This window comes from Python bivittatus, unplaced genomic scaffold (assembly GCF_059951505.1).
Source record: "Python bivittatus isolate LINGU-HERP-01145 unplaced genomic scaffold, Pbiv_v1 ctg000480_np1212, whole genome shotgun sequence".
Classification (NCBI taxonomy): Eukaryota; Metazoa; Chordata; class Lepidosauria; order Squamata; family Pythonidae; genus Python; species Python bivittatus.
This window is the reverse complement of record NW_028277075.1, coordinates 24,032,638-24,059,557: the sequence shown is the minus strand read 5'-3', so window position 1 is coordinate 24,059,557 and position 26,920 is coordinate 24,032,638. Positions and strand designations below refer to the sequence as shown.

At 36.8% G+C, this 26,920-nt stretch overlaps 1 protein-coding gene across 1 annotated transcript in view; it reads left to right on the top strand.

Moving 5' to 3' along the window:
* Positions 1-24,952, top strand: part of RMDN3 (regulator of microtubule dynamics 3) — a 42,558-nt gene extending 17,606 nt beyond the window's left edge. The window contains exons 8-13 of the mRNA XM_007430073.4: positions 4,825-4,900; positions 6,792-6,869; positions 9,027-9,125; positions 11,888-11,941; positions 17,369-17,449; positions 19,670-24,952. Of these exons, the coding sequence (XP_007430135.2) occupies positions 4,825-4,900; positions 6,792-6,869; positions 9,027-9,125; positions 11,888-11,941; positions 17,369-17,449; positions 19,670-19,750 (469 nt within the window). The 3' untranslated portion in view covers positions 19,751-24,952. The remainder of the gene's footprint in view (positions 1-4,824; positions 4,901-6,791; positions 6,870-9,026; positions 9,126-11,887; positions 11,942-17,368; positions 17,450-19,669) is intronic.
* Positions 24,953-26,920: the final 1,968 nt, after the last annotated feature.

The following is a 26,920-nucleotide window of genomic DNA, read 5'->3' as shown; positions in this document are numbered from 1 at the left end:
TTCCATTTGAAGAAAGAAAATAAGACTGTATCCAGATGCTGCTCCAGTTGCTGACTCTGTACTGAATTGGCAATAGTTATGATCTGTGGATCATAATCTGTATGTGATAAAATAAACCTGCAAGCCTTTAAGATGCCACACAACTCTCTACATGAATAGGTTAAAGAAATAATTAGACAGCTAGATAAATTTGAAGTTTATAGATTCTGATTACAGGAAACCTGAAAGAGTTTTAAGGAAAGTATTTTTCTTTTATGTAACATATTTCCTCTATATCCGCTTAAAAGTCATCTTGAATTATTTCCTTCATGGACTGAATGCATAGCCAATAGTTTTAAAGTGCTAAGATTGTAGAGATGTTCTCCATGGTAGCCCCCACTTTCAAGTGTACCCTTCCCCAGCAGCTCCTATTGTTAGCATTTCGTAAAAAGTAACATATGTATTATTTCAACAAGCCTTTGGCCCCAGTTGATTTAACTGTGGGTGTCTATCATAGTTATCTTGATTAGAGGATTTTTATTATGTTGGTTTATAATTTTGTTCTTCATTATTGCACACCACCTAGAGTCCTTCAGGATTGGGATATGTTATAAATACTGATAAATAATTAAAGAAATAATCCCCAACACCAATGTTCCTATCAGTTGTTATTTTAAAAGAAAAACAAACAAGGAAGTTGGAAAATAATACCATATGTTTGTCATTCATCTGTAGTTTGTCATTCCTCTTTGTAATGTCCACTTACTGTATTAAAAAGTGACTGGCTCCAAGGCCAGACAATGAAATGTGGGTTTTGATGAAGTGTGTGCAATGAAATGTGTGTTGCAATGTAAACTCTACCTTTTTTGTAAGTGTGTCATGATGGTGCATGTACTAACTGGTGGAGGGTTGCATCACACAATGCATGTTTCATTATTCTGATAAACTCTCCAGACTATAGACACCTGTGCTGGTTCCTGCATAGGAAATGCCATACAGAGGGGGGGGAAATCCTGATAACAAAATCAATGGACTTGAGGCTGTTTAGGGAAGAAGGACTCAGTAAGATAAAGTAACTACTTTTCCATGTGGCTTTGTATGTGGCGATGAAATTGGTCTTGGAAGACTAGAGAGCATTTTTCTTTAGAGCAAATATCTCTTGTACGGTTCTAAATAATTTAAATCAAATTATAGTAGATTATTCATGGCAATATTCTCGTGGTGAAAATTACAGGAACTTTGAGTTCCTCCTCAAACCTCTGGTCTTTTTACTATTAAAATATGAATATGTTAGAATTTCCTAAGATCATATGGATGGAACTTTCCAGGGGATGTTCACTCCATCCTCCTTCTGCTAGTGTTCTGAAGACAGTTTACGGTTCTGAAATTAGAATTTCAGAGATTTTTTGAGCCTGTGTTCGCCTTCTGGCTATTTTGTGAAATTTTTCAATGGCTTCTTCTATTCACTGCTATTTTATTTGTTTTATCTGTACTAATTTTATATAGTGGGTTGATCTGCTGAGATTTTCAGACTTTGTCTCATAGTTGATCTTCAAGTATCAAAAGCCTACTGTGATGTATTTGCAAAGAATTTAAAAGAAATAGGTCTTCTCTAACAGATGTTAGTTTCATCAGTTCAGTCATTCTGTGGTCTGCTGTGCGTGTAGAATTATGAGCTTCTGAAGCCAGAAGCAAGTGATAAGTCATCGTGCTCCTCCCTATCCCTCAGCACTGGCTTTCCCATGAAAATCCTGACTTATTTTAAATCAGAGTTCTCTTTATGTTCCAAACAGGGAACTCTTGCTGAAACCCAGTTTATAACTATCTTTCTACCCATGGGGCTCTCAAGATGGTTAACAATCTGAAATAAAATATTAACAATTTTTAAAAATCAGTGGAAACAACTCAAATATTATTATGCCAACTCTAGAAATCTGGCTGAATCACAAATGGAAAGAGTGGGGACTAAGCTTCTGTGGGTGTACCTTCCATAGCTTTCAGCTGACGATTCTTCAAGCACCACATTTTCTGGGAAAAATAAAAAAAATAAGATACTAAATATAAGAACAAAAAGGGAGGAGACCTCATTATGACTTATAATCCAAAAGTGACATAAAAGCTGATTTGGTTTGTGTACTGAGCCAGTTACTCCAGAGAATGATTTATAGTACTCAAAACACATTGGACAAGTATTATCTTTCGTGCATTTTTGAGAGTTCTTCAGATGGGTAATGAATAAAAATAGAGACTAAAAATTGGTCACTTGGGTTTGGAACACCTTCATGATGAATATATTTCTGGCTCTTAGAAACAGCCAGATAAGATCAGTTTTGTTTGTCCATGACCTTTTATTGTGTTGTGTTATGTTGTTTTAATTGCCTTACTGTTTTATTGGTTTAGGGTTACTAATTCTGCATTTAAATAGTCTTGCTATAATAAGAACTTCAACAGTTTTAACTTACTTTATAATTTAACATTTTGTTTTATTTTAAATACTTTTAGATGGTTAGCCACCTGTTGGCTAAAAGAATGGGATGTAAATATTGGTGTGTTTTTTTTCTGTTTTTTTTAAAGCGAGCAAGATATATAGTTCAACATGAGGTCTGATGTAGACAAATCTTCGTATCTCCTTACAGTCCTAGGTGACTGATTCTGTTTTTTCAGCTGGCCAAAGTTCATGAGAAGTTGTTCACTTTGGAGACACATGGCATTGCTCCAAGATCTGAACCATCAGTGTTGTGTTGTGGGATAGCAGCAGGGGAGAAAAGAGAGGCAAGACAAATGAAACTCTAAATATCTTTCCAATTTATTTCTCAAGAAGTGAAATTTCATCTGAACCAGTGGGAGAATGTGTGGTATTGAATTTGTCAGCCCATGAGGCTGATTCAGTTTGTTGTCCCAGACATTCCTTGCTGTTGCTATGCAGAGTGTGAGTTTTACTTCATTTGACACTTCCTGATTTCCTGGCTTGGCCTGGTATCTTAAAGAGGAAAGGAGAAAGAAAGAAAAAGTGAGCTACAGCCTCATTCTATGCATGAACCTGATTGAGTTTCATGGGGCTTGCTTCTAAATACAACCAAGATTGTACCCTTGAGGTAGTAAATATTTCTCCAAACTGCCACTACTGAAGTATTACTGAAGTACTGTTGACAGCCCCATTAGGTAGACCAGACCAGAAAATACCTCCATAGGAAAAAGCTCTATAGGAAGACCAGAACTACACTTTGAGATTGGCTATAATAGCAGAATCTTGCAAGTCTGATTGTGCTGTACCTGCTCCTCCTTCCTATACTCCTCTGAATCAGTTTGCCTGAGCTACTTCTGAATATTATGTTGTTTCCCAGGACTTAAAGAATGTTTCAGCCCCCTTTGCCTAGGTAACAGTTCTTGTATATTTCTGTCAAAGTTACCTCCCCTACTCTCTATACTGATCAACTTCTTTTTGCGTATTTGTTTAATGTGAGCTCTTCTGGCATCTGGGGTAAGCTGTCCTAAAGGCGGGAAGCAGTCGCCAAGAAAGCCTGCTTCTGTGCCTCTTCCGGTAGTACCTCCTGACAGGAGGAGATCTTTGGCAGGCACTGTCTCTTCGCTCACACAGCAGGTGGGCGGAATTTACTTAAGATGGGCAGTCTCTAAGATAGCCAGCACCCAAGCTATATGGAGTTTTATAGGTGATAACCAGCACCTTGAATTGCACTCAGAAACAAACTGGGAGCCAATGCAGCTCCTGTAGCCATGGTGTTCTATGACAATACTGCGGTTGTGCAGTGAGCACCTGGGCTGCCATATTCTGCACCAGCTGAAGTTTTCAGCTGGTCTTCAAGAGCATCTTCACATAGAGTGAATTCCAATCAAGAGTGATTGTCCTGGCACATTGCTGAGTATGGTCAGATTTGCCAGTAATTAGACTGTTATTACTGGAAATGGACTTTCCCTTGTCTCTGGGTTCACAGCAAGTATGACGGTAATGAACTATTGTTTTGGAGGTGGTAAGAGTTCATGTAGAGTTTACCTGGCATTCTCTTTTCTAAACAACCTAGTAAAAAGCTTCATTTTAGTGGTCATATTAAATTTCAGTACTGTTCTAACAAACTTCATGATATCAGCTTAATAATATTGGAGTTCCTGCAGAGGAGCTAAAATCTAACATGATTTCTTGAACTTTCAGGCCTTTTGTTCTCAGTTTTAGTTTTCAGTACCATTTAGTTGGTATAAGGGGTTAGGGTTAGGTTCGTATTAAGAGGGAAGAATTTTTCTTTCAATCCAGCTACTAAAGGAATGATAGTTAATACCGAGTCTGACAGCTGAATAGACCCAGTGTCTATTCTGGCGTTCCCATTACATGATTTTTTTCCCCACTGCAGTCATGATTTCATTTAGTAATATGCAACTTGTCCTTGGCCTGCCAGGAATAACACATCGCATTTGTGAACTTTATCTTTAAGAGCCTTAAAACTTTGAACTGAGTGTTATTGACTTGCCTTGTTGAACCAATTGTCACCCTACCTTCAGATATCAGTCACATTTATCAAGTTTATTTGTAGAGGATCTAGAGGGGTTTTTTTCCCTTCACATAAAAGAAATTATGACAAAAGAAAACATTGAAGGTTGTCTTTAATATAACTACTTCTATCCATTTTCTGCTATATTATTTTTACTAAACAAAATTGTAGTAACACTATATTTCAGTGGCTGGTCTCGATCCATCAAAATGATAGGGTGTGTCTATTTCTGTGGAGAGGATATTAGGTTTAGATTAAGTACTTGACCTCTACACCAGAAAAATAAGTACCAAACCATAACTATGTATGTTATACTAATGATGACGTTTGTTGTAATTTGTAGGTATGCTATTCTGTGTGGTCAGTATGCAGAACATGACAGCATACAAAAGCGCATTCAAGCAGGGCATGCCTTTAAGGTAAGTAGGACTGTGTTTAAGTAGCTTCCATCTGTTCTCTCTGTGTATAGGACTAGGAGGAATTTTAAAAGCTTAACTGGGCATGCAAGGGAAAATGCCTTCCTTCCTTTTTTATAGTAGTTTTATTAAAGATTATAATTACAACAGTAAAAAGTAATACAAACTGAAAAAATAGAAGAATAAAAAGAAAAAGTAGAAGGTCCAGAAAAGAAAGAAAAAAAAGGAAAAATAAAAAGAGAAATAGAAAAGAAAGAAAAAATAAGAATATAGTAAAGAAAAAGAAAAGAAATTTATAAAGAAGTGACTTCCCACCTTCATCACAAGTATAAACAATTTTAGTAACTTATCACCTACTCTTAAAATACAACAAATTATCTCTTCTTTCTGTATCCCATTTCTTATCTATAAACAAATCCATAAACCATTGTCATTTCAATCCTGATGTCAGCAAAAGTCCATTAAGAGTTACCAGAGATAACAACATATCTATTTTAACCTTGATCAAATAAACCAACTTTATATTCCTTCCTTTTACTTCTAACAATCTTAATGTTTAGTTGCTTCAAATAATGTTGTAGAACTTGATTTCTTTTCATTTTTTCTTTGTTCCTTCTCACAAAATCCTTCAAAACTTTAACAAGCCTCTTTGGTAAATCCAGTATAGGAAAATTATCCAGGTGACTCTCTTGGTTTGTTGTTTGTATATCCCTTTTAATTATTAAGACATCAGCCGATTTCTTTTGTATGTCCAGTGTAACATCTTTTTCCATGTCATTCTTACAGCCTGTCATTATTAAATCTACTTTCAACTCAGTCTCGATCTTGTCAGGTAGAATTTGTTCCTCTTCCATAACATCTTTTAGACACAGTCTGTCTATAGAGGCAGAGACTCTTAAAATTAACTTTTGAGTCCATTGTTCAAAAATGACCTTCAGTATGTCCAATGTTAAAATATTTTGCTTCATTCTGTAATTGTAAGTCGAGATTTAGTGTTCTTCTTTAATTGTAATCTTTAGTTCCCTCTAGTTCCCTCTAGTGTCCAATTTTTAAAAACGTATGCTTTTTTTTTTTAGTAATAATTCAAAACAAAAGCATTTTCCCATGGAAGGATTCTTTATATTTAATTCCAAATTTTTATTTCAAATTTATCTGGACCCTTAGTCGATTTGTAACTTTCTAAAATTAAAGTTTTAAGCATCCTTTTGCTGTTTATTCAATTTTTTTTTAAATTCTTGAACTTGTAGTTAAAACTTCTTTCGCTAAGGATTGAAGGAAACTCACCTAGTGCTGTAAAACTTGTTGATCCAAAAGTTCCTAATAGCTGAAAAGCCATTTACAAGCAATTTCTGAAAGCGATTAGAAAAGGAAGTATGCAAACTTAGTGTCCTTTCAAAGGTGCTGATCGCGTTTGAGCAAGATGGCTATACCCTTGTCTCCTAGAGCTCTAAACCCACTGGACACTGCTATCTTACAGTCTCTTTGCGAAGAGCAGCTGTCTGGAGCACTGCTTGTCTAAAGAGGAATTATCAAAGAGCCGGGCTACTCACCAGCTCTTCATTCCGCTGCAGCCATCAGGTCCACTTTTCATAGAGCCATCTTCAGTCCGTCATTTCTTTCCCGGAAGTCTGAAAATGCCTTCCTTCCTCTAAGAGTTTATAAGATACAAGTTAAGGCAATTGATAAGAGTGTTTGTATTTCATTCATCTTTCAGTGTAGACTAAAATTACCAAGCGCTGTATTACTATGTTTGCTGGATCAGTTGCTTTAATTTAAATAATTACTCCTGCATGAAATTCTTGAGCACTTGTATTGAACTGCAGCCTTCTGAATGTTACTTGCTAATTAAATGCAAATTAAACAACTCTTATGCCTGTGCATTTTTTTTTTTTAGAAACATATAGATGAAGCCATTGCTCTGAAACCAGATGATCCCAAATCTTATTATCTCCTAGGCCGATGGTGTTACCAGGTAGATAATTTTCATCATTATGTTTTTTTGAAATCCATAAAAGCATAATAAATAATTTTGCCTATGTGCAGGAAATAAAACAAACCTGTTGAATGCCTTAGGGAATTTTTGTTTTTAATTGTCTGGAATTGGTAATGCGATTGTTAGCTACTGATAGAATTGTCACGAAAGTGCTCAGCTTCGTTGACTGATTCAATGACTTGAATTTGCCATGGGTAGATTTGCATTGATAGTGTGTTTGATGTCATAAAATATGCAACATAGTTTTAGCATATAAAGGAAAAACTGTCATGTAGTGCCTTTCTTTTTACCCTGTATTTTGTAATTGGCCATGTCGTGCGACACTGAAGTGATGCAACATAACCAACAGTTTAAGAAAAGTTAAACTGTAGCCTTTGCAATTTAGCCTCTTCATGATGCTAACATGTTAACACAGACTTATCTCATAATCTGTCAACATTCAGCGTTCCAAAAACATCTAAGCCACTTAAACATTTTAAGTAGAATCTAATTGTTGACAAAACATGTTTCCCTCAATAATGATGGATGATAAGTTTAAAAATTGCTGACTTATTAAAAGCAATTTGTAAAATGCATATTCTGGAACAAAGCACAAATCTACATAAATGTAAGTAAAATATAGTTATTAGGTAATAAACGTATTACCCAAATTGTCTAATATAGTACTAATTTTGCAAATAGTTAGATGAAAGTCAGATATGTCAGATGACTGTTGAGAGATATAATGAAATGGCCTATTCCTCCTGATTGCTGTTTTCAACCAATATTTATTTTATATGAATTGTAAGCATGGTATAGTACAATATTTGTATTATAAGTCAGTGTTGAAACTGATGGAGGCCTTAAGCAGTTACCTCAAATATACATTTTAGTAACTGTTATTTGTAATGTTTAAGAAATCTTTTTAAAAGTTTAAGAACGTGTTTGTGAAATTTGAAATAGAATTGTTTTTTGCTTCTGTGGTTGGTTGTGTATTACTTTTTATTCCTATGTATTATGTGCGCATTCTGAATTAGCAGTGTTTCTTCATGATTGATTACTTGTTTTCCTCTTTCTTTTTTGTTAATTAAATGCAAAAAGAGCAAAACAATATTTGTTGAAAGCAAATCTTTCAAGCTATAAGAAATCCAAAATCCTAGTTTTCAGTTTCAAGTTTCTGTGTGTTGGTCATTGTGGGATGGGGATGTTAAGAAATTAAAAAAAAAAAAAACTGTTTGTGGCCTTACACTTTCACTTTTCTCATGCTTTTGCTCCATTAAAACAATCACCTCCTGTCTTTTGAGGACATGTGGATATGATTATAGATTTTATGGAGCACTCCAGGGTTCTTGCATAGAGTATATTTGTAAAATCCTTTACATGTGTTTTTCTTCTGTCCTTTTATTGCAAACTGTGGCAGCTATTATATAAAAGCATATCATCTGCTTTGTATTGTTCAGAGAAGTCAGAAATGGTCATTCTCAGTCCTGAACATGCTTATAAAAAGCAAACATTTTGGTATGACTTTAACTTTGATTAAAAGGAAGTATCCTCCATAAGGCTTGTTGTGGGAAGATTATGTTGTGGTTTGCTCCAATGCACTGTGCAAAAATCTCCCCTCTTCCTTTGTGGAAGAGTCAAACTTGCTTATAATTTGGTTTGTCAATGTTGGATTACAAAACAGAATATCAGGTAGAGTATTATAAACATATATTGTCTACACAGTTGCTGTATAATATGGTAGAGAAGGAAGAGTGGTCTTCACCTCACTGATATTTAATCTCTTGAACAAAGGAATGTTAGTGGGTGGAGGTACTAGGCTAATCCATTCTTACACAGGTGGCAATTCTCATTGATTGTTGAGACATAGATATCTACTTTGGTGCACTTAAAAAAATACATGACATGGATATTTCAAAGTTTGTTAAGTGTGCAAGCAAGCGCACCTCCAAACACACTTGCCACCACCTTTAGATTTTTTTTAGGGTAAAAAACATGCAAATCATGTTCCTTGATCTCCATGTGGAACTTCTTCATTTACATATTTGGTAACAACTAGGCATGTCCCTGTGCTGTGCACAGAGGATGCTGGCTAGATAAAAGTGAACCGGGTTGCTTGCCAAGTTTTATGAAGTTTGTTTAATTGTTTGTCTGCAGGTTGCACATTTGGGATGGCTGGAAAGGAAAACTGCTTCTGCTTTATATGAAGAACCTCCCATAGCCACTGTCCAAGATGCACTGCAAAACTTCTTAAAGGTATTCAGACTGTGTAAAACACTAAACTAATTAGTTGCAATAGTCTTGCAAAAACCGTGAGTAGAAGTTACTGGAATTGGCCATTCTCATTATATGCCAATGACAGCATCAAGCATGTGTGAACAAAGATAAGGTAAGGTATGATATTGTGCTCTGTGCATAAATAACTTGGTTCAGATGTACCTTTGCATAACTTCAACTCCAGATATTTCACATTATGACCTATTAATCAATTGAAATATTTTGTTCTAGTACTCAGTAAGATGTAATGAAAGGTTTAAAAAAGTCAACTCTTATAATGTTTGTTCTGTACTTTATTTTTTACTTTTAAGGAACACACTAATTCAGTCAAAGCTCTTAAATTGTAGGTGTTGTAGATAATTTAGATGATGTTGTGGATTAGTTATAATTCTGTAGAAATGGGTGATTTCTATATTTTATCTAGATCTTAATTCTTTCTTTTTTAATAACATTGCCAAAAATGTAGCTGACTCTATAATTTGCTGCATTGGTTGCTGTATCACTCCCTATTTACTTTCAAACATCTCTGGAGTTTTATATATGCTATATATTTTTTCTATATAGTTCTGTATCTTTTACTTACAAGGGCCTCTCAAAGTTATTGCTTTTGTTCTTATCTGTGTTTCTTTTTCTTTTCTGTTCTCTATTGCATGAAATGTTTTTCTGGCTGATCTTTTTACATTCCTGTGCTTCCCTATGCTCATTTCTTAGAACCCTTTATTTTCCTAAGCTTCCCTTCATCTTTTCCTTTTCTTTTCTTTCTAACATGTTTTGTCTGAGTATTTAAGTTATATATTATAGACATGGCCCAGAGGACCATAATTTTTGTACAGTGTTTGGCAGTGTTAGCCTGTTGATACTTGTACACATTTAAATTAATTTAATTTGCCACGCAAGTAGTACGTAGCAAACATTATTTCTTTTTTTTTAATAATTTTTATTGAAAATGTTGATTATAATAGTAAAAACAAATACAAACTAAACTCAGAGAGAAAAAGAGAAAGAAAGAATAAAAGGTGCAAGGAAAGAAAAGGAAAAAAAGAAAAAGGAGAAAGTAAGAGGGAGAGAGAGATGACTTCTAGTCTTCATCACAAGAAGAATACACAAATAACTCTTCTTCCCATAACCTATACAGTACCACATGCAATCTATAAATCATCAATTTTCAGTCCTGGTGTCAACAAAAAGTCTGTAAAGGGTTACCAGAGCTTTATAGAAACATGTCTTATTTTAACCTTGGTCAAACAAAACAACTTTATATTCCTTCCTTCTAACAATCTTCATCTTTAATTCATTCAGATGTTGTCATAGGATTTGATCTCTCTTCAATTTTTCTTTTTCCCACCCCAAAAGCTTCTTCAAAGCTTTAGCAAACCTCTTTTGTAAATCCAATAAGAAGTCCTTATCCAGATCATTCTCTTGGTTTATCATTTGTATTTCCACTGTAGTTGCCTTCTCTGTCTTATAATCCACACTTCTTTTTTATTTTCCAGTATTTCTAGTTCTAACATTTTTATATCAGACAACATTTGTTTCACCTCATTAGCCTGTAAATCTGTCAAAATATTCTTTTCACGTCTGTTATTCCTTAGTTAATATCGTTTGGACATAGTCTATCCATGGAAGCAGACATGACTGCTGACATTGTAGCTGCTAGTTTCTGACCCCATTCTTCAAAAATCTCCTGGAGTATTTCAAATGTCATAATGTTTTGTGTCATTTTGTAAATTCTAGTACTAACCAAAAACAAACAGCAAGATTTTGCTTTTTTTTCCCTTTTCCTTTTCTGCCTGGAAACTTTAGTCCCTCTAGTGTCCAGTTTCTGAAATCATAAAGTCTCGAATTTCTGTTATGATTTAGGTTTAGTTCTCAGAAAAGACTGTTTATTTTTTAATCATTACCAAAATCTTATAGTAAAAGTCCTAATATTCCAAGTTTGTCTGGTCCCTTATACATTTATAACTTTCTTGAATCAAAATCTTAGAGTTTTTTGCCATTTATTTCCAATTCTTTACATTCTTAGGCTTATAGTTAATTTTTCTTTTATTCAAGAATGAAAGTAAACTCACTAGGTGGCTTTTTAAACTTGTTGTTTTGAAGATCTCTATTAGTCTTAAGATAGTTAAATAAGTAATTTCCAAAAGTTAGAAAGAGAAGTTAGCGAACCCAGTGTCCTTTAAAAGGCTCTGATACAGTTGTGAGCACGATGGCTAATCCCTTTGTCTTCCGGCACTCAAACTCCTGTGGTCTCTTTGCAAAGAGCAGCCATCTGGCGCACATGTGGGTAATCTTCCATCCTCTCCTTATCCGGAGAGGTTCCATGGGACTGTCCTATTCGCTGGTTCTTCGGTCTTTGCCACAGTCATCGTCTCCACTTATTCGGAGACATGCTAGTTTGCCATTCCACCTCCGGAAGTCCATAGCAAATGCTATTTCTGTGTACATCAGCTGGTACGTTGCTCACTGATGTTTCTTTAATTATATGGTTTTTCCAGATAAAATTTGGTGGCACTTCAAAGTTTGTATGACACAAATGCAAAACTTACAAGATCTTTCTTTTCTGCTACAACAGACCTACATGAATTCCACTCCTGAAATATGTGCTGTACTATTCAAGTTAGGTGTAATATATAGGGAAAGGGAATCAAATCATAAGAGATGTATATTGAAAGTACTGAAAGCCTAACATCTTTTAAGTGATGATTTTGCCTCCCTTTATATTCTTTTTGCCTGTCTTATAGGCTGAAGACGTAAGCTCTGGTTTTTCAAAAGTGGGAAGAATATATATTGCCAAGGTAGGTTTGCTTGGCTACTGTTGCTCTAGTAATGTGTGTTGATGTACATTCACTTTAAGTGCCTCAAAAAGCCTTCTACTCAAGAAACTTGCATCACTCAGGATTATCGGTAAGCCATTGGTTCATTATTCACACTATTTCTGACTGTGTAACATCATAGGTAAGGTATTTTGAAATCATACTACTGAATATCTGTTTAAGCGGACCTGTTAAAAATTAAACTTGAAACTTATTCTATGCAAACTTTGTTCCAGTGGTGTTCAGCTGTTATTCCCATAGCATGAAAGATAACTATCAAATGCAAATTGCTTAAATACTTACTACAGGTATTCCTCGCTTAATGACTACCCTGTTTAGTGGCCAGGGCACTGTTACAACTAGGCACTGAAAAAGTAACTTTATGACCGGTCCTCACACTTACTACTGTCGCAGCATCCCCACAGTCACATGATTGAGATTCGGGTGTTTTGAAACCAGTGGACATTTACGACTGTCGCAGCATCCCATGGTCACATGATCTCCATTTCTGTATTTCACAGCCGGCTTCCGACAAGCAGAGTCAATGGAGAAGCTGGCAGTAAAATGGCAAGTCACAGTTACACAATGTCTTCCTTAAAGACCGCAGGGAATTCGCTTAATGACCGTGGGGGAAGTGAGGTTGTAAGTGTGTCGCAGTCACGTGATGTGTCGTTCAATGACTATGTTGCATAGCAACAGAGTTGCCAGTTCCAATTGTGGTCATTAAGTGAGGACTACCTGTACAAGTAGCTAAATATTCAGGGGAATAACTGGGGATTTGAGAAATATTCTTGAGTGCACAAATGGAGCAATCATTTTGCAAGTGTTAAAATTCTTGCATTGAAAGATTCCCTAGACATCCAGTCTGAGTTTACACAAATGAAAGCCAAATAGCTTATGCCAAACCAAGCAGAGGAGGATCCAGGAAAGTATGAGAGAATATCTTCCATACCATGGGAATAACAGCTCCCTGTAAAATCATTCTGCCCTCAAATCCTAATCAGTACAATTTTCATTGCAGCAATGTACATTTTCTGCAATAACTATTATATAGTACAAATTGAATACAGTTTCTATTTTTTTTTTCATTTTAAAAATACTATCTTTTAGATATTGAAAAAAAATCAACGTATAAAAAAGCCTTCACACTTTAACTCTTTGCAAAGTCATATTTTGAGTTGCTTACGCTCCAAGCTTGAATTAGCATCATCTTTAATTTGAATCAGAAGGACTACAACAATTTTTCTGTTTGTCACAATGTTTTCCTATTTTTTTTTCAAAAACTTCAGTCTATGTACATTGCAGTTATCATGTCTGCCTTTCATTTCAAGGAGGAAATTGGCTTTTAACTTCAGTAAAATGAGGAACAACTTACTGCATGTTTCATCCAATTAGCAGTACTGTATATGGTATGTTGTTTAGTCGTTAAGTCGTCTCCGACTCTTTGTGACCCCATGAACCATATTGCGCCAGGCCTTCCTGTCCTTCACTGCCTCCCTGAGTTTGCTCAGTTTCATGCTCATTGCTTCAGTGATGCTATCTAACCATCTCATCCTCTGCCGTCCTCTTCTCCTTTTGCCTTCAATCTTTCCCAGCATCAGGGTCTTCTCCAAAGAGATCTCTCTTCGCATTAGGTGGCCAAAATATCTGAGCTTGAGCTTCATTATCGATCCTTCCAATGAGCAATCAGGGTTGATTTCCTTTAAGATTGACTGGTTTGACCTCCTAGCAGTCCAGGGGACTCTCAAGAGTCTTCTCCAGCACCACAGTTCAAAGGCATCAATTCTTCGGCGCTCAGCCTTTTTATGGTCCAGCTCTCACAGCCATACATTACTACTGGAAAAACCATAGCTTTGACTATGCGGATCTTTGTCGGCAAGGTGACGTCTCTGCTTTTTAATATGCTATCTAGGCTTGCCATAGCTTTCCTCCCAAGGAGCAAGCGTCTTTTAATTTCATGGCTGCAGTCTCCGTCTGCGGTGATCTTGGAGCCCAAATAAATGAAGTCTGTTACTGCTTCCATTTCTACCCCTTCTATTTGCCAGGAATTGATGGGTCCAGATGCCATGATCTTAGTTTTTTTAATGTTGAGTTTCAAGCCAGCTTTTGCACTCTCCTCTTTCACCCTCATCAAGAGGCTCTTTAGTTCTTCTTCACTTTCTGCCATTAGGGTGGTATCGTCCGCATATCTGAGGCTGTTGAGGATTCTCCCTGCAATCTTAATTCCGGCTTGTGATTCTTCCAGCCTGGCATTTCTCATGATGTACTCTGCATATAGGTTAAATAAGCAGGGTGACAGTATACAGCCTTGTCGTACACCTTTCCCTATTTTGAACCAATCGGTTGTTCCATGACCGGTTCTAACTGTTGCTTCTTGGCCCGCATACAGATTTCTCAGGAGACAGGTAAGGTGGTCTGGTATTCCCATCTCTAAGAATTTGCCACAGTTGTTATGATCCACACAATCAAAGGCTTTTGCATAGTCAATGAAGCAGAAGTAGATATTTTTCTGGAACTCTCGTGCTTTCTCCATGATCCAGCGAATGTTGGCGATTTGATCTCTAGTTCCTCTGCCTCTTCGAAACCCAGCTTGTACATCCGGTAGTTCTCGGTTCATGTATTGCTGAAGCCTAGCTTGTAGGATTTTGAGCATAACCTTGCTAGCATGTGAAATGAGTGCAATTGTGCGATAGTTTGAGCATTCTTTGGCGTTGCCCTTCTTTGGAATTGGAACGTAAACTGACCTTTTCCAATCCCATGGCCACTGTTGCGTTTTCCAAACTTGCTGGCATATTGAGTGCAGCACTTTAACACCATCATCTTTTAGTATTTTAAATAACTCAGCTGGAATACTGTCATCTCCACTAGCTTTGTTGTTAGCAATGCTTCCTAAGGCCCACTTGACTTCACTCTCTAGGATGTCTGGCTCAAGGTCAGTGATCACACCAGCGTGGACATCAGGGACATTAAGATCTTTCTTGTATAGTTCTTCTGTGTATTCTTGCCACCTCTTCTTAATCTCTTCTGCTTCTGTTAGGTCCCTGCCTTTTTTGTCCTTTATCATGCCCATCTTTGCACTAAACGTTCCTTTCATATCTCCAATTTTCTTGTAGAGATCTCTAGTCTTCCCCATTCTATTGTTTTCCTCAATTTCTTTGCATTGTTCATTTAAGAAGGCCTTCTTATCTCTCCTGGCTATTCTCTGGAAATCTGCATTCAGTTGCTTATATACCTGATATCTAAAGTGGGTTTTAATTAACATTATTCTTATGTAGAGTTAATTGGGGATAAAGCCCATTGAGCACCATGGGACTGTTGTTGTTATATCCTGCCTTTATTTGGCATAACTCAAGGCAGTATGCATAATGTTCCTGCCTCCTGTTTTTCCCACAATAATAAACCTGTGAGGTGGGTTGGGCTGAGGAAGAGTGAATATGCACACAGCTGTATTCTAGGTCCAACAGTAGAATATATATGTTTAGAACTGTATGTATCTAGTTTGTATTTTATAGCTTTTGGATGAATTATAACAAATATAATCTTTTTAGCAATGTATTATTCATCAAACTCTTCTGTAGCCATTGATGGTATAGTACAAGCAAATAGTAAATACAGTCCCAAGAGGTTTCATCAGATTGAACTCTTATTTATATTTACTTAATGGGGCATGCAAATGAGGACATCAGAATGTAAGGTCTCATAAATATCCATGCCTATTGATATGGTAACGGCAGAGATACATTCTGGGTTGCGGTAGACTATTAGTACATGTGAATTGCATCTTGAGGCAGTTTATAACGAGTCAAATATTTACAAAATTGCAGGGAGACATTACTTATTCTGAATATGGGCCTGTTTCTTGAACAGGATTCTAACCTCTTCAGTGTAGAAAAGCTTCTTCATAGAACTGAGATTACACATTTCTGAAATTGTCAGATAGAAACCTCTTGAGAACAAATCCAAATCTTAACATTTGAAGGCATAATGCTGGTCTTGTAATTCAAGTATGACTCATATATAAAACTGGAAGTTGCTTTTGATATTTTATCCTACATGTAACTTGTAGGCTACAATTCAGCAAGTCTTTCACTGCTGAAGCATCATACCAATATTCTCTTCTTAAATTTCTGTTTCTTCAGCTGAAATTTAAAATGTCTCTGTTCTATAAAATATATGATAAGTGTGTTTATCCATGCTCAGTTCAATGCAATGGGGGGCGGTATCAATCTTTATAATGCTGGGACCCCCTAAGCAATAATTTGTATGACTTCATTTACTGTTGATGTTGACTTTTTATCCCATGAATAAAGCAAGTTGTGCTCTAACATGGCTCCTGCTCTGTCTGGATAAGCTAGCTGTTGACTTACCCAGGCAGAGTGGGAGCAGGATGTGGCAGTGACCCAGCTGGGTATGTACAAGCCAGGTTTGCACACCCAAAGTTGGATGTACTGAACTTACCGCTGAGAGCCTCCTCTGCCAAGCTCCTTGGGCTTGCAGCAATGGCAGCAGCAACAGCCCATGCCTGCTGCAAGATGCAACCAGGGTCAAGCCATTTTTGCCAGGTCTTCCCTTTGTCCTCTTTCAAGGGCTCTTCCTGGACTTCTTCCTGGAAAGCACTATGGTGGGTTCTGTGCAAAGGCAGCATACCCACTCTAAACAGCACTGGGGCTGTTCTTGCACGAGAAGAATGCCTCCTGATGGGAGGCCAGCACACTAAGACTGCTGGAAATGGGCCTGCAGACTAAAGGCCAGCACCTAGTGTGATGCCTCCCCCAGGAAGAAGCCAAGGCAGCGGTGCCCTGAACAGAGGGAAGAGTAGGCAAAAGTGCCTCAATCCCAGCTATATCGCCTTGGGCAGCACACAGGAGGAGCTTAGGGCTGTTGCAGGAGCTGTTGCTACAAATGCCATCAAAGGAGAGCTTTGGTAGCTGGATCGTAATGCCTGGCCCATTCCAGTGCAACCAACACAGCAGAAACTGCCAATTGCCCCCCACCCCCACTTCGCTGCCCCAGTTTGTTTGCATTCTCTCAGGGATCTGTGATCCACTGTTTGAGAATCTCTCCAAAAAAGTATACGGATAGAGAAGTGACATGTTTCATAAAGAAAAGCTGCCCTAAAAAGGATTGAAAATTAAACTTATTTGTGGCAAACTTGGACTTGCAGCAAAAGTCAATACACTACCCTATGCTTGCTTTATTCTATTCAGTGGACTGTATCTGGAGTAAATGTACATAAGATAAAGGCCCTGGCTAGCTACTCTGTATTGCAGCATAAGCAAGAGCTCAGGAAAGCTTATGATTCTTTCACTTGCACAACTTTAATGTTTGACACAAGTAAACATGCTTCTTATTAGTTGCAAAAAAGAAAGTGTCCCATTGTTTTAATGTTCTCCTTTCTTCCTTTTACAGTGCTACAAGGAACTGGGGGATAATTCTGCAGCTGCTCATTGGTTGACTCTGGCTTCAGAGTTGCCAGTTATCACAAAAGAGGTAGTGTTTTTTATTCATATTTGAACACAGTTAAGGGTTTACAAAGCAGTCCACTGTAGTTAGAGGTGGTGAGGAAAAGAAAGAAAAGGAAGTGGTAGATAAAGTGCTATGTCCTTTGGCCTGATTGTCTCATGTCAGCGGAGGCCCCTTCCCCCCTGCACCACTTGGCTGATTTTTTTTTTTTAATTTAATTGTAGTTTTCTCTTCCCATTGCTCCCTTTGGGAGAAAAACAAAGCATGCCAGCTCCAGATCTAGCAAAGTTTTTTTCTTCTGGAAAAAGGGCATCTGGGATGCTATACACTGAAATCTTTCCCAGGAATATCTGTAGAAGGTTTCTTATTTGTCCTGAATCACTGCAGTGGACCTTCTCACTTCCACCTAAAAGGCACTGTTGGCAAAATTTCTCTGCTTGTAGACAGCCTTTCTTCATAGGTGGGGAGAGAGGGAGCCCTACAAAATCTTATAGTCCCTGGGATGGCCTTCCATGAACCATAGACTGCCTTTTCAGTTATAGCCCCCCCCCCTTTGGACTGCTTGTGACATTTTCCTCTTTCTTCTCTTATAACCAAGCCTGTCACTTCTGCAACATCTCCAAAATCTGGCTCTTCTCAGAGTACTTTATCCTTGTCTTTCCCATCTGGATCAGCTTTTTCCAACCTGTCATGTTGGCTGGAGATTATAGGAACGGTAGCCAAGCGTACCTGGAAAGCACCAGGTTGAAGAACTCTGAGTTAGATGATTGCAACTCTGTCTCCATCTCCTTTCTTTCCTCACTCGAGTCAGTTAAGAGGGCATCTTTGATATATATTTTTTTAAATCTTGCTAGGATGCCTGCTTTCTTTTGGGCAACAAATTAAGACATTTTTTATTAACCCAGTCATTTAATATTCAAAAAATTTTGCTTGCTGTTTAAGAAGCTTGTCTATTTCTTCTGTTGTAATGTTATTTTATTATTATATTGCACTTGATTTGGTAAAGTGCAGCGGGGCTGGGGGAGGGTGCGCAAGAGTGCGCAGGTGGCCAGTATGGCAGGATTGCAGAGGGGCTGGGGGAGGGTGTGCCCCAGGGATCTCATACTCTGTGGCACCCTCCCATCTGCCCACACTCTGAAGTGTGCACCCACCTGCAGCACCCCCTTGCCCACCTATGCCCCCACCAACCTACCTGCACTCCCCAGCACCCACCCAGAGCCCCCACCAGCCCACCCATGCTACTGGCACCTGCCCACAGCACCCCCCACCCCAACCCCAGTCCCAATTGCTGTCATAACCCCAGGACTACTTGTACACATAGATAGCTTTCCTTCACTGAGAGTGATATGGGCTTGGCATTTCTGCCACTTTCAGAAGAACTTCCATGATCTCTTTCTGTACGCTGTCAAGTTTTGGAAAAACTTAAACATTCTAATCTCCAAACAGGAAATTTCCAATGAAATCAGTCCAAGATATGATTCATGAAAACTTGCTAGATTCGGCCAAGGAAAGCATTATTTTATTGGTTTAATTTAGTGCAGTTAAATTAAGCTTGTTATAACAATGATTACCAGGCTATCATTACTAAGGGAGTTCAGGGAAAGCTGTTACACGTGTATTGAAAAAAGATAGAAACTGAACATCTAATAAGAAAGTTGCTGTGTATTTCTGAAATATTTGTTATCACGAAAACAGAAAAACCGAATTTGGTAGATACCGAATAAAATTTGTTATTGGAATCAGTACTTGCTAGTATCTAATGTGATGATTTTTTGAAGATAATGCTATAGTGAATTAATATGCAAGATCTAAAGTTTAGTCAAAGGCAGAAAGAGTTCTTCTTTCCTGCGTAATGTAAAAGATTAAGAAAGAAGTAGAAGAATTCAGCCATTCAGGATTCTTCTACATCAAGGGTTCCTAAACCTTTTGCCATCACACCTCCTTTTAGTGTAATCTTAATGTACAAACCTCCCCTAAAAATCCAAACACCAAAATGAACACAAATGAACAATGAAACTTTGGGAAAAGTGGATTTATTGTAACAATGTAACTAAAAAGTTCTTCACACCTCCCTGGTTTCTGTCTGTACTTCTCCAATGGAGGTACACTTCACAGATTGGGAAACCTGGGAAAGCTACATGGTGTGTAGCTAGGAAGCTGGAGAAAGAAGTTTAATCCTTAGGATCACATGGCTCATAACATTACTTCATAGCATTGATTCATAAATGTTTCTCTCCCATTCTTCAGGATGAAGAAGGCAGCAGAGAAATGGAAGAGATGCAAGCAATTTCCAATGACTATGGAAGCTTAAATACGCCATCCACATAATGAGCAGTGAAGAAAATTCCAGTATAAAAGATCTCACTGTCGCCCTCACTGAGCTTCATGAACAAACCCCACAATGAAACTACTATTTCAGCACTTCTTTCTCAAAGATTGAGGCTCGCAATACCAAATAGTTAAAGAAATGTAATTCAGCTCTCTCCCTCATCACAAAATAGGATGATCCTAATTAACCCCTGGGTTTACCTGTTTGCAGAATAGATGCTGGCAAATCCATCAGTGTTTTTTCATTCTGTCTTTTGAATATTTCCCATCCAGAAATTTCCAGTACGTAAAATTTTAAAATAATTTCTGGGAAAATCGAGATCGCACTCTAAAAGATATAGAATTATTTATAGTGTCCTTATCATTTATTTTTATTTTTGATCAAATTAGTCCTTGCAAGGGCTTCTAAGAGGCTTTGTCCATGTCATTTAAAACATCTGCTGGGTGCTTATATCTACATTTTGCTCATAGAGAGCAAAGAGTAGTTTGGGATGCCGTTGCTTTAAGGAAAAAATAGTGAGGAAATTCTTTAATTTTTCCCTTCTCCCAGTACCATAGCTCTGAATTTCCCCGGTGACTGCTTCAGTCTAAAGAAATATCAAGAAAGATTGTTGATAGATTGTCTGAGTTGTATCTAGTGTGGGATGAGCCTATTGATCATGGCCTTTTGGGCAAATTGATTCTCTTTGCTGCATAATATATAGATTCTGATGTCTTCTGTTTATTTAAGATGTTCGTTGGTTTTATGTATAAAAGTACATGTGGCACATGACTCAAATATTTGAAAAGCCTAGAGAGTGAAATGGTAAAATCTCATGCAGATGCTGTTCACTGTGACTTCATTTTCTTCAAAATCATTGGGTACCGTCACTTTGAATTATGCCAAAATTCATATTTAGGTGTGGTTTAATAATACAAGAGTAAGGATGCAAATTAAACTAGGTTACTATTCAGGAAATTAGAGTTATCTTTCCCCCATAACAAATAATTGAAAATATTCTGTTGAAGTGCAAACCTATTAATTTTTTCATGTCCAAATAGTTTATTAATGTTTGTTTAGTAATTGACAGTGTAAAAGTATTTGGATGGTGCAAGGTGTGCTGCCCTTTCTTGGAGTAGCACGGAGCGCCCATCTGCAGCATTTCTAGAGACTGAGATGTCAATCACCTGCTTACAATTCCTACATATATTTTTGAAAGAAATAACTTCACTGCCAGAAAGAACAATTAAACACTGTTGAGGAGGAGGCGGTGGCGGTGGATCTTCTTCAGTTGCTGGGCTTAAAAAATACATACCAATGCATTCCACCACCACCACCCCAGTTGTCTTTAAAGTACATTCTCAGCAATCCTGAGTATCATATGTCTATTCCAGAGTACAGCATGGAAAGAAAATTATATTGAAAAAATATATTAAGAAGAGAGGAACCACATATATTTGCAGAGATTCTGTAGATTAATAAACTGAATTGTGTCAGAGATGTATGTAACACCGATAACATCAGTAAATATGAGACGGAATTATGTTATCAATGGGTTTCCACTTATTGTAGACCAAACAGTTTTCCAGAGTGCAATGTAACTATTTTTTATGTGTACTCTGATTTTGGGCAGATATTTTTGAAACCCTCATTTCATAATAACTATAGCTACGGATATTATTACAGTGAGATTTAATACTCTCTGCCATGTTGGACATTTCTATACAGTGAGATCAGAGAAAACATACAGGAATTTGATCCTTCTCATAAAGATGGATATTCCATTACTCTTAGATTGTTCTTTTTTTAATTTTACAAAATAATGTGGAAGAGAAAGCAATAGCTCAGTCCAAAAATATTGGATTTCTCTGTTCTTCCACATTTGTATCCAAAAACATCTAGATCCTCTTACTGTTAAGTATGCTTCCAAACTAACATGTTACATCCCAAGTTTCACTTAGGTCACAAAGAAATCTGATGCTACTAAGACTATAAAAGCAAATTTTTGCATAGGGAATAATATAATATTTATATGACCAGGTGGTGAGAATATTTTGCTAGCATCTAAATGAATGGATTTCCTTGCATATCTTCAATAATAAGCTAAAAATTGTTCAGTGCAGGTTCCCTGAAGTTAATTAGACTTAAACTGAAAAAGTATTTAAATATTTTTACAAGGCATATGAATCCCTAACATAATTCATATTTTAAAAATACATATTTGGTGGCCCTGTTAATATTTTACTCTGATAATGTAAGACCAAACTCCACCAGCTTCATTTCCCATGCAAACTGTCTGTACAGTGTACTATTGTCGATTCCCTCATTCTGCTGGGTGGAGGAGAAATTCCTTGTGGAACATATCATGTTTTTGTACCTTGGTTTGTTTTATAGTATAATGAGGTATAGAGTATATTCAGTTTGAAGTCTTAATAATAAATGTATTGCATGTTCTGAGGGCAAAGAAACTGGTGGAAGCTGATTGTCCTTGCCCAGGAGAAAGAATAATACGTACATTACATTGCTTTTTAGTGCAAATCATTTCAGTATTTGGTTCAAAATTTGCAGAAGTGAGTTTGATGCAGAAATAAGTCACATCCTGACTGAAGCACTCAGCTGCTCTTCAGCTAAAGCAGTGTTTCTCAACCTCAGGAACTTTAAGAGGTGTGGACTTCAGTTTCCAGACATGCTGGCTGGAGAATTCTGGGAGTTGAAATCTGCACCTCTTAAAGTTGCTGAGGTTGAGAAACACTGATCTGAAGAGTTGGTTGCAAAATCTGTGGCCTTGTTTGCAGAGAAGCCGCCCATTCCAAGACTGATTAGCTTTGTTAATATTTGCTCTCAGAACTCTAACTGCATCTATTTAACAAACACTTTAGAACTGAGTTTTGAGATGTAATTTTGTCACTTCCATCATTTCCAAAGCATTTTTTTCTGTTGTGTCTTAGGGGACTTTTATCTCTGTGTGCAACTTGACATTTTATATAACTGACTGTTTTGTGATTGAAGTTAACTACCTGTTCCTTTCTCTGCTTTAAAAATTGTAGCCAAAGTGAACATGCAGATTCTTAATATTTGACTTTCGTAAGATGTTGACCAGTCTGCTGGTGCATGTTGTGCACTGAAAATTGCTGGAGTGGCAAGTTGTGTAAATATTTTAGGTTTACTAATCAAAACAGCAGTATCTATTTTAATACCATTTTAGCACCAGGTTCATTATCAAAATCAACATGACATAATACTGTAATCAATCATGACACAGGCAATGCGCCTGTGAAAACCTCATGTAACTGGCAAACATTTAGAGAAAAAATAATGGTGTTATAGTTGGTCAGAGACTTGTAACCTGGTTTGATAAACAGACTCTATCTCCATCCTCAGAAAGAATAAATCAAGGATTTATTCTTGGTTATAGCTATTCTTGATTATCTGTTGCCTTTCACCAAAAGAGCTTATGGGCTTAGGCTGCAGACCACAACTTAAGAACTTGTGATTTCACCTCAAATATTTTCATAAGGATTTCTGTGTTCTGCGGTATCCGAGCTACATTTTGTCTTTGTGGAACTAGGGGTTCAGGCAACATCACGTGTCAGAACATTCCCGGGTTGGTTCTCCAAAAGTCATGGCAATGGATGAACTATGGCTGCTTTTGTAATTCATGGAAACACAGTTTACATTTTAACTATAAAAGTTTGAGAATTTTAGCTAATGACCCAAAGTGTTGCCTTTGAGTACAGCTGCAATTCTATGTCATACTACCAGGTATAGACCTCACTGAGACTTGCCACTGAGTAAATATATATATAAGATTGCACTGCATTATAGTATACTTTGCTGGCTTTGCCACCTTTTCACATTCTATATGAATCTTCTGAATTAGGATCTTGAATGATGCCACATTTGTTGATGTTATTAATTTACAAATGCGTGAAAGCATTTTTGCTATATGATATTCTTGGTCTGCATTACAAATTTTTAAAAATTGCATACAACCATACTGTAGTGTAAGATGGATGCTAAAGTAGTTGTTGCAACAATAAATAAACCTGATTTAAAAGACACTGAGGTTAGGAAGTTAAAAAATATCAGTCCTTGATCCTGGTACAAACTATCTTCCTTATATCCTAGTGTCAGCTTCTAGATCTAGACAACAATGAATGGATGATATCTTTGAGTAAAAGAAGAGATTTAGTATGGCAAAATTCAAGAGTAGTAGTAGGCAGAATATTGCCCATTGATTGTATTCTGAGTCCAGTTAAGACTTCAGCAACCTTTCCTCCAAGAATAATTGCCTTGAAGAGGATATTGGCAGATGGAATCAGTTTAGGGTTTTTGGAGGCTGCAAGAAAAGATCTTGATATGTTGCTCAGGCTTCCAACATTATTTGTCCCTAATGCAAGGAAACTTTCTCTTATAATTCACTCCTTTGCTTTGAGAGTAATGTTTTGAATAGTGTTCCAAACCACAAAAGATGCCTGTGAAATTGCTTTAAGTAATTAAGAGTAATCTTGATGAGATAACTTGCAATTACTGGAGGAGAGTAACCTTTGTTCAAAGATGCTTCCAGAAGCATTGGGTCTTTTTCTTTAGAAGGTGTATTTTGAGCAGCCTTATGTTGGGAAAAAAGTGTATGCATGTGTAACTATGCTTATTTTGCTGATTAACTGTGAAATTAAGGGTGGCACTGCCACCCTACTGCAGGCACTGAAGAGTCATGAGGAAAATGGTAACAGAAAAGGACATGTTGAATTACTGGCATTGAGATACTTTGAGTCTCTTAAAGAGAGCAAAAGAATTCTCCATAAAAGTTTCTTGATTGTATTTTTTGTTTTTTAAAAAAGCTAATACATGAATTGACTGTACAGTAATTTTAACTTCAACTCAACTTTACTTGAAATAAAAGTAAAAACACTGCCTGATTTTCAGTTAAGATCTATGACATTAAAGTATGTGCATTCTTTACATGTGATTATGGCTTGGATCCCAAGGTCCAGTGTATGGAGTTCTGCTCACATGCTATTTGCATTGGAAGAAGGAAAGATATTATTTTCATTTATTTCCCTTTGGACTTCCTAAAAAAACTCCTTTGAACAACACAAGAATGTATAACATGATTAAGGTATATAAGCAACCAAATATGATTTCAAAACTAATCTCATTATTTGTATCCATAGTTAAAAACACCGTTATATGCAGTATGACTGCATTAAAGGTAAATAATGTCTATTGTACCCTCTCCATTTGTCTTGATCTTGCTATATGCAAATGGGAGACAAATTCATTCTATCTAATACATTCAGTGGTGACATTCTATTGCTGCTACATATCTATCCAACCATGAAGCTCTTTAGTCCAATCACAGTTGGATGGACAACATGAAAAACAATATATAAACTTTGTTTGTTTGTTTGATATATCGCATCTTGGGATTCTTGGCTTACTCATGACTCATAACAATTATAAAATACAACATTAAAGCAATCAAAGTTAAAACTTAAATTGCAATTAAAAGTGTGTAATGCAACCCTGGCATCATAATATACCCCAAGCCTCCAGAATAACTTGGTTTTAACTAGCTTCCAGAAGGCTATTATCGGTGGAGCCAATCTCTGTTCAAAAAAAACCCACCTCCGGGTCTTGCTCCCCTTCCAAGGGCCAGTTCTTGACTGGAGTTCCATAGATCCTCCTCAGGCTGTTTTGCAAGGGCATCAGGTGGTATAACATTGAATTCAGGACAATAATAGCGAAACGGAATGTGGAGATCAATGTATCCTGCTGCCTCAAAATGTGCCTCTTTTTCCATGACAGGACAATATCCCATCTTGATTAAAGTCAGTATTGTGCACTCTTTGATAAAAGCATGACACAGACTGATATTTCTAGCAGTTTTCAGAATAATGGACTACTTTATGACTAGCTGAGGAATATTGCAAACAAATAATTATAAATAATGCACTATCTAGGGATTATACTGTTAGACCACAAGCTATTCGGTTGTTGATTATGCCAAACATTTTCCTTATAATTCAAAATACAAACATGTAAATACATTTTTGGAAGTTTACAGAATAATAGCTTAATTTTAAAAACTCAGATTTCATTGTAAACCATTTTTTTTTCATCTTGGAAATACAGCGTGAGTTAGTGAACCAATCATGAGATTGACATTGCTTCTATCCTGGTTACAGTGTTCCCCCTGCCAACTTTTCCAATTTGCTTTTGCTGGCGGTAGTCCTACTATACAAGAGCATTTTTAAAAAGTCCACCTGCAGTCTGAAATTAAACATTTCATTGCTGTCACAGGCCAAAAGCACTTTATTTTCTTTGCATAGACTAGACCTGCATTTCTTCAAGAGATTTTTGGAGCAGAGGCTTTTAGGAGATCCTAATGTATAATTTCCACCAGATCACTCCTACTGCTATACTTTTATTTGTTTATTATCTCAGTTGGATGACTTAAGGTTCTGTTTTGCAGAAGTGAGCACTGCTTTATTTGCCAGATAGGATAACAGAGTAAACAGTTTATGAGCTAAATCCGCATTTATAATTTGTATACTGACAGCCCGGTAACAAGGTTCCAGTTACAAACGTTTCAAGACTTGTCCGTATTTTTCCTGGAACATTCGTGCTGAAAGTTCTTTCTTCAGCTTTTATTCTTGCTTTGAAACCATCAGAATTTTCTCTGTTCAGAAGTGAGGAATCCAGGCAAAACAAGCCCTTTCCTACGATTTCAGTCTGTTTGGTAGGCATGTGTGCTGCTAAAGTTATGATGATTTCAACATTTGCCTGCGTACATTAATTGCAAGATCATTTTGCTTAAAAGCTTTTTAACCATTTTCCTGCAGATACTGTACTCTCCTAAAGAGCATTGTTTACAAAATATATGAAAGATCCATTTGAAGGGTAAAGGGCAGAGTAAAATATTGTTTAGGAAAGAAGTTCCAGTTACACTTCTGTATTTTTGAAGGATATGCTTATTTAGACACCTTTTAACTAATCTCCCTCTGCAACATTGAATCTGATGTAAAAACTATTCCATTTGAGCTTTTAAGAGGAAATGTCTTAAAATAAAAAAATCATTGGCTGCCAGACTCCAACATTCCTCTATCCTATTATGATTTGCACACCAAAAACGTCTCTGACATGTTAAAGTCAAATTGCTCATTTCTCAACTGTGAAAAGGACACAGA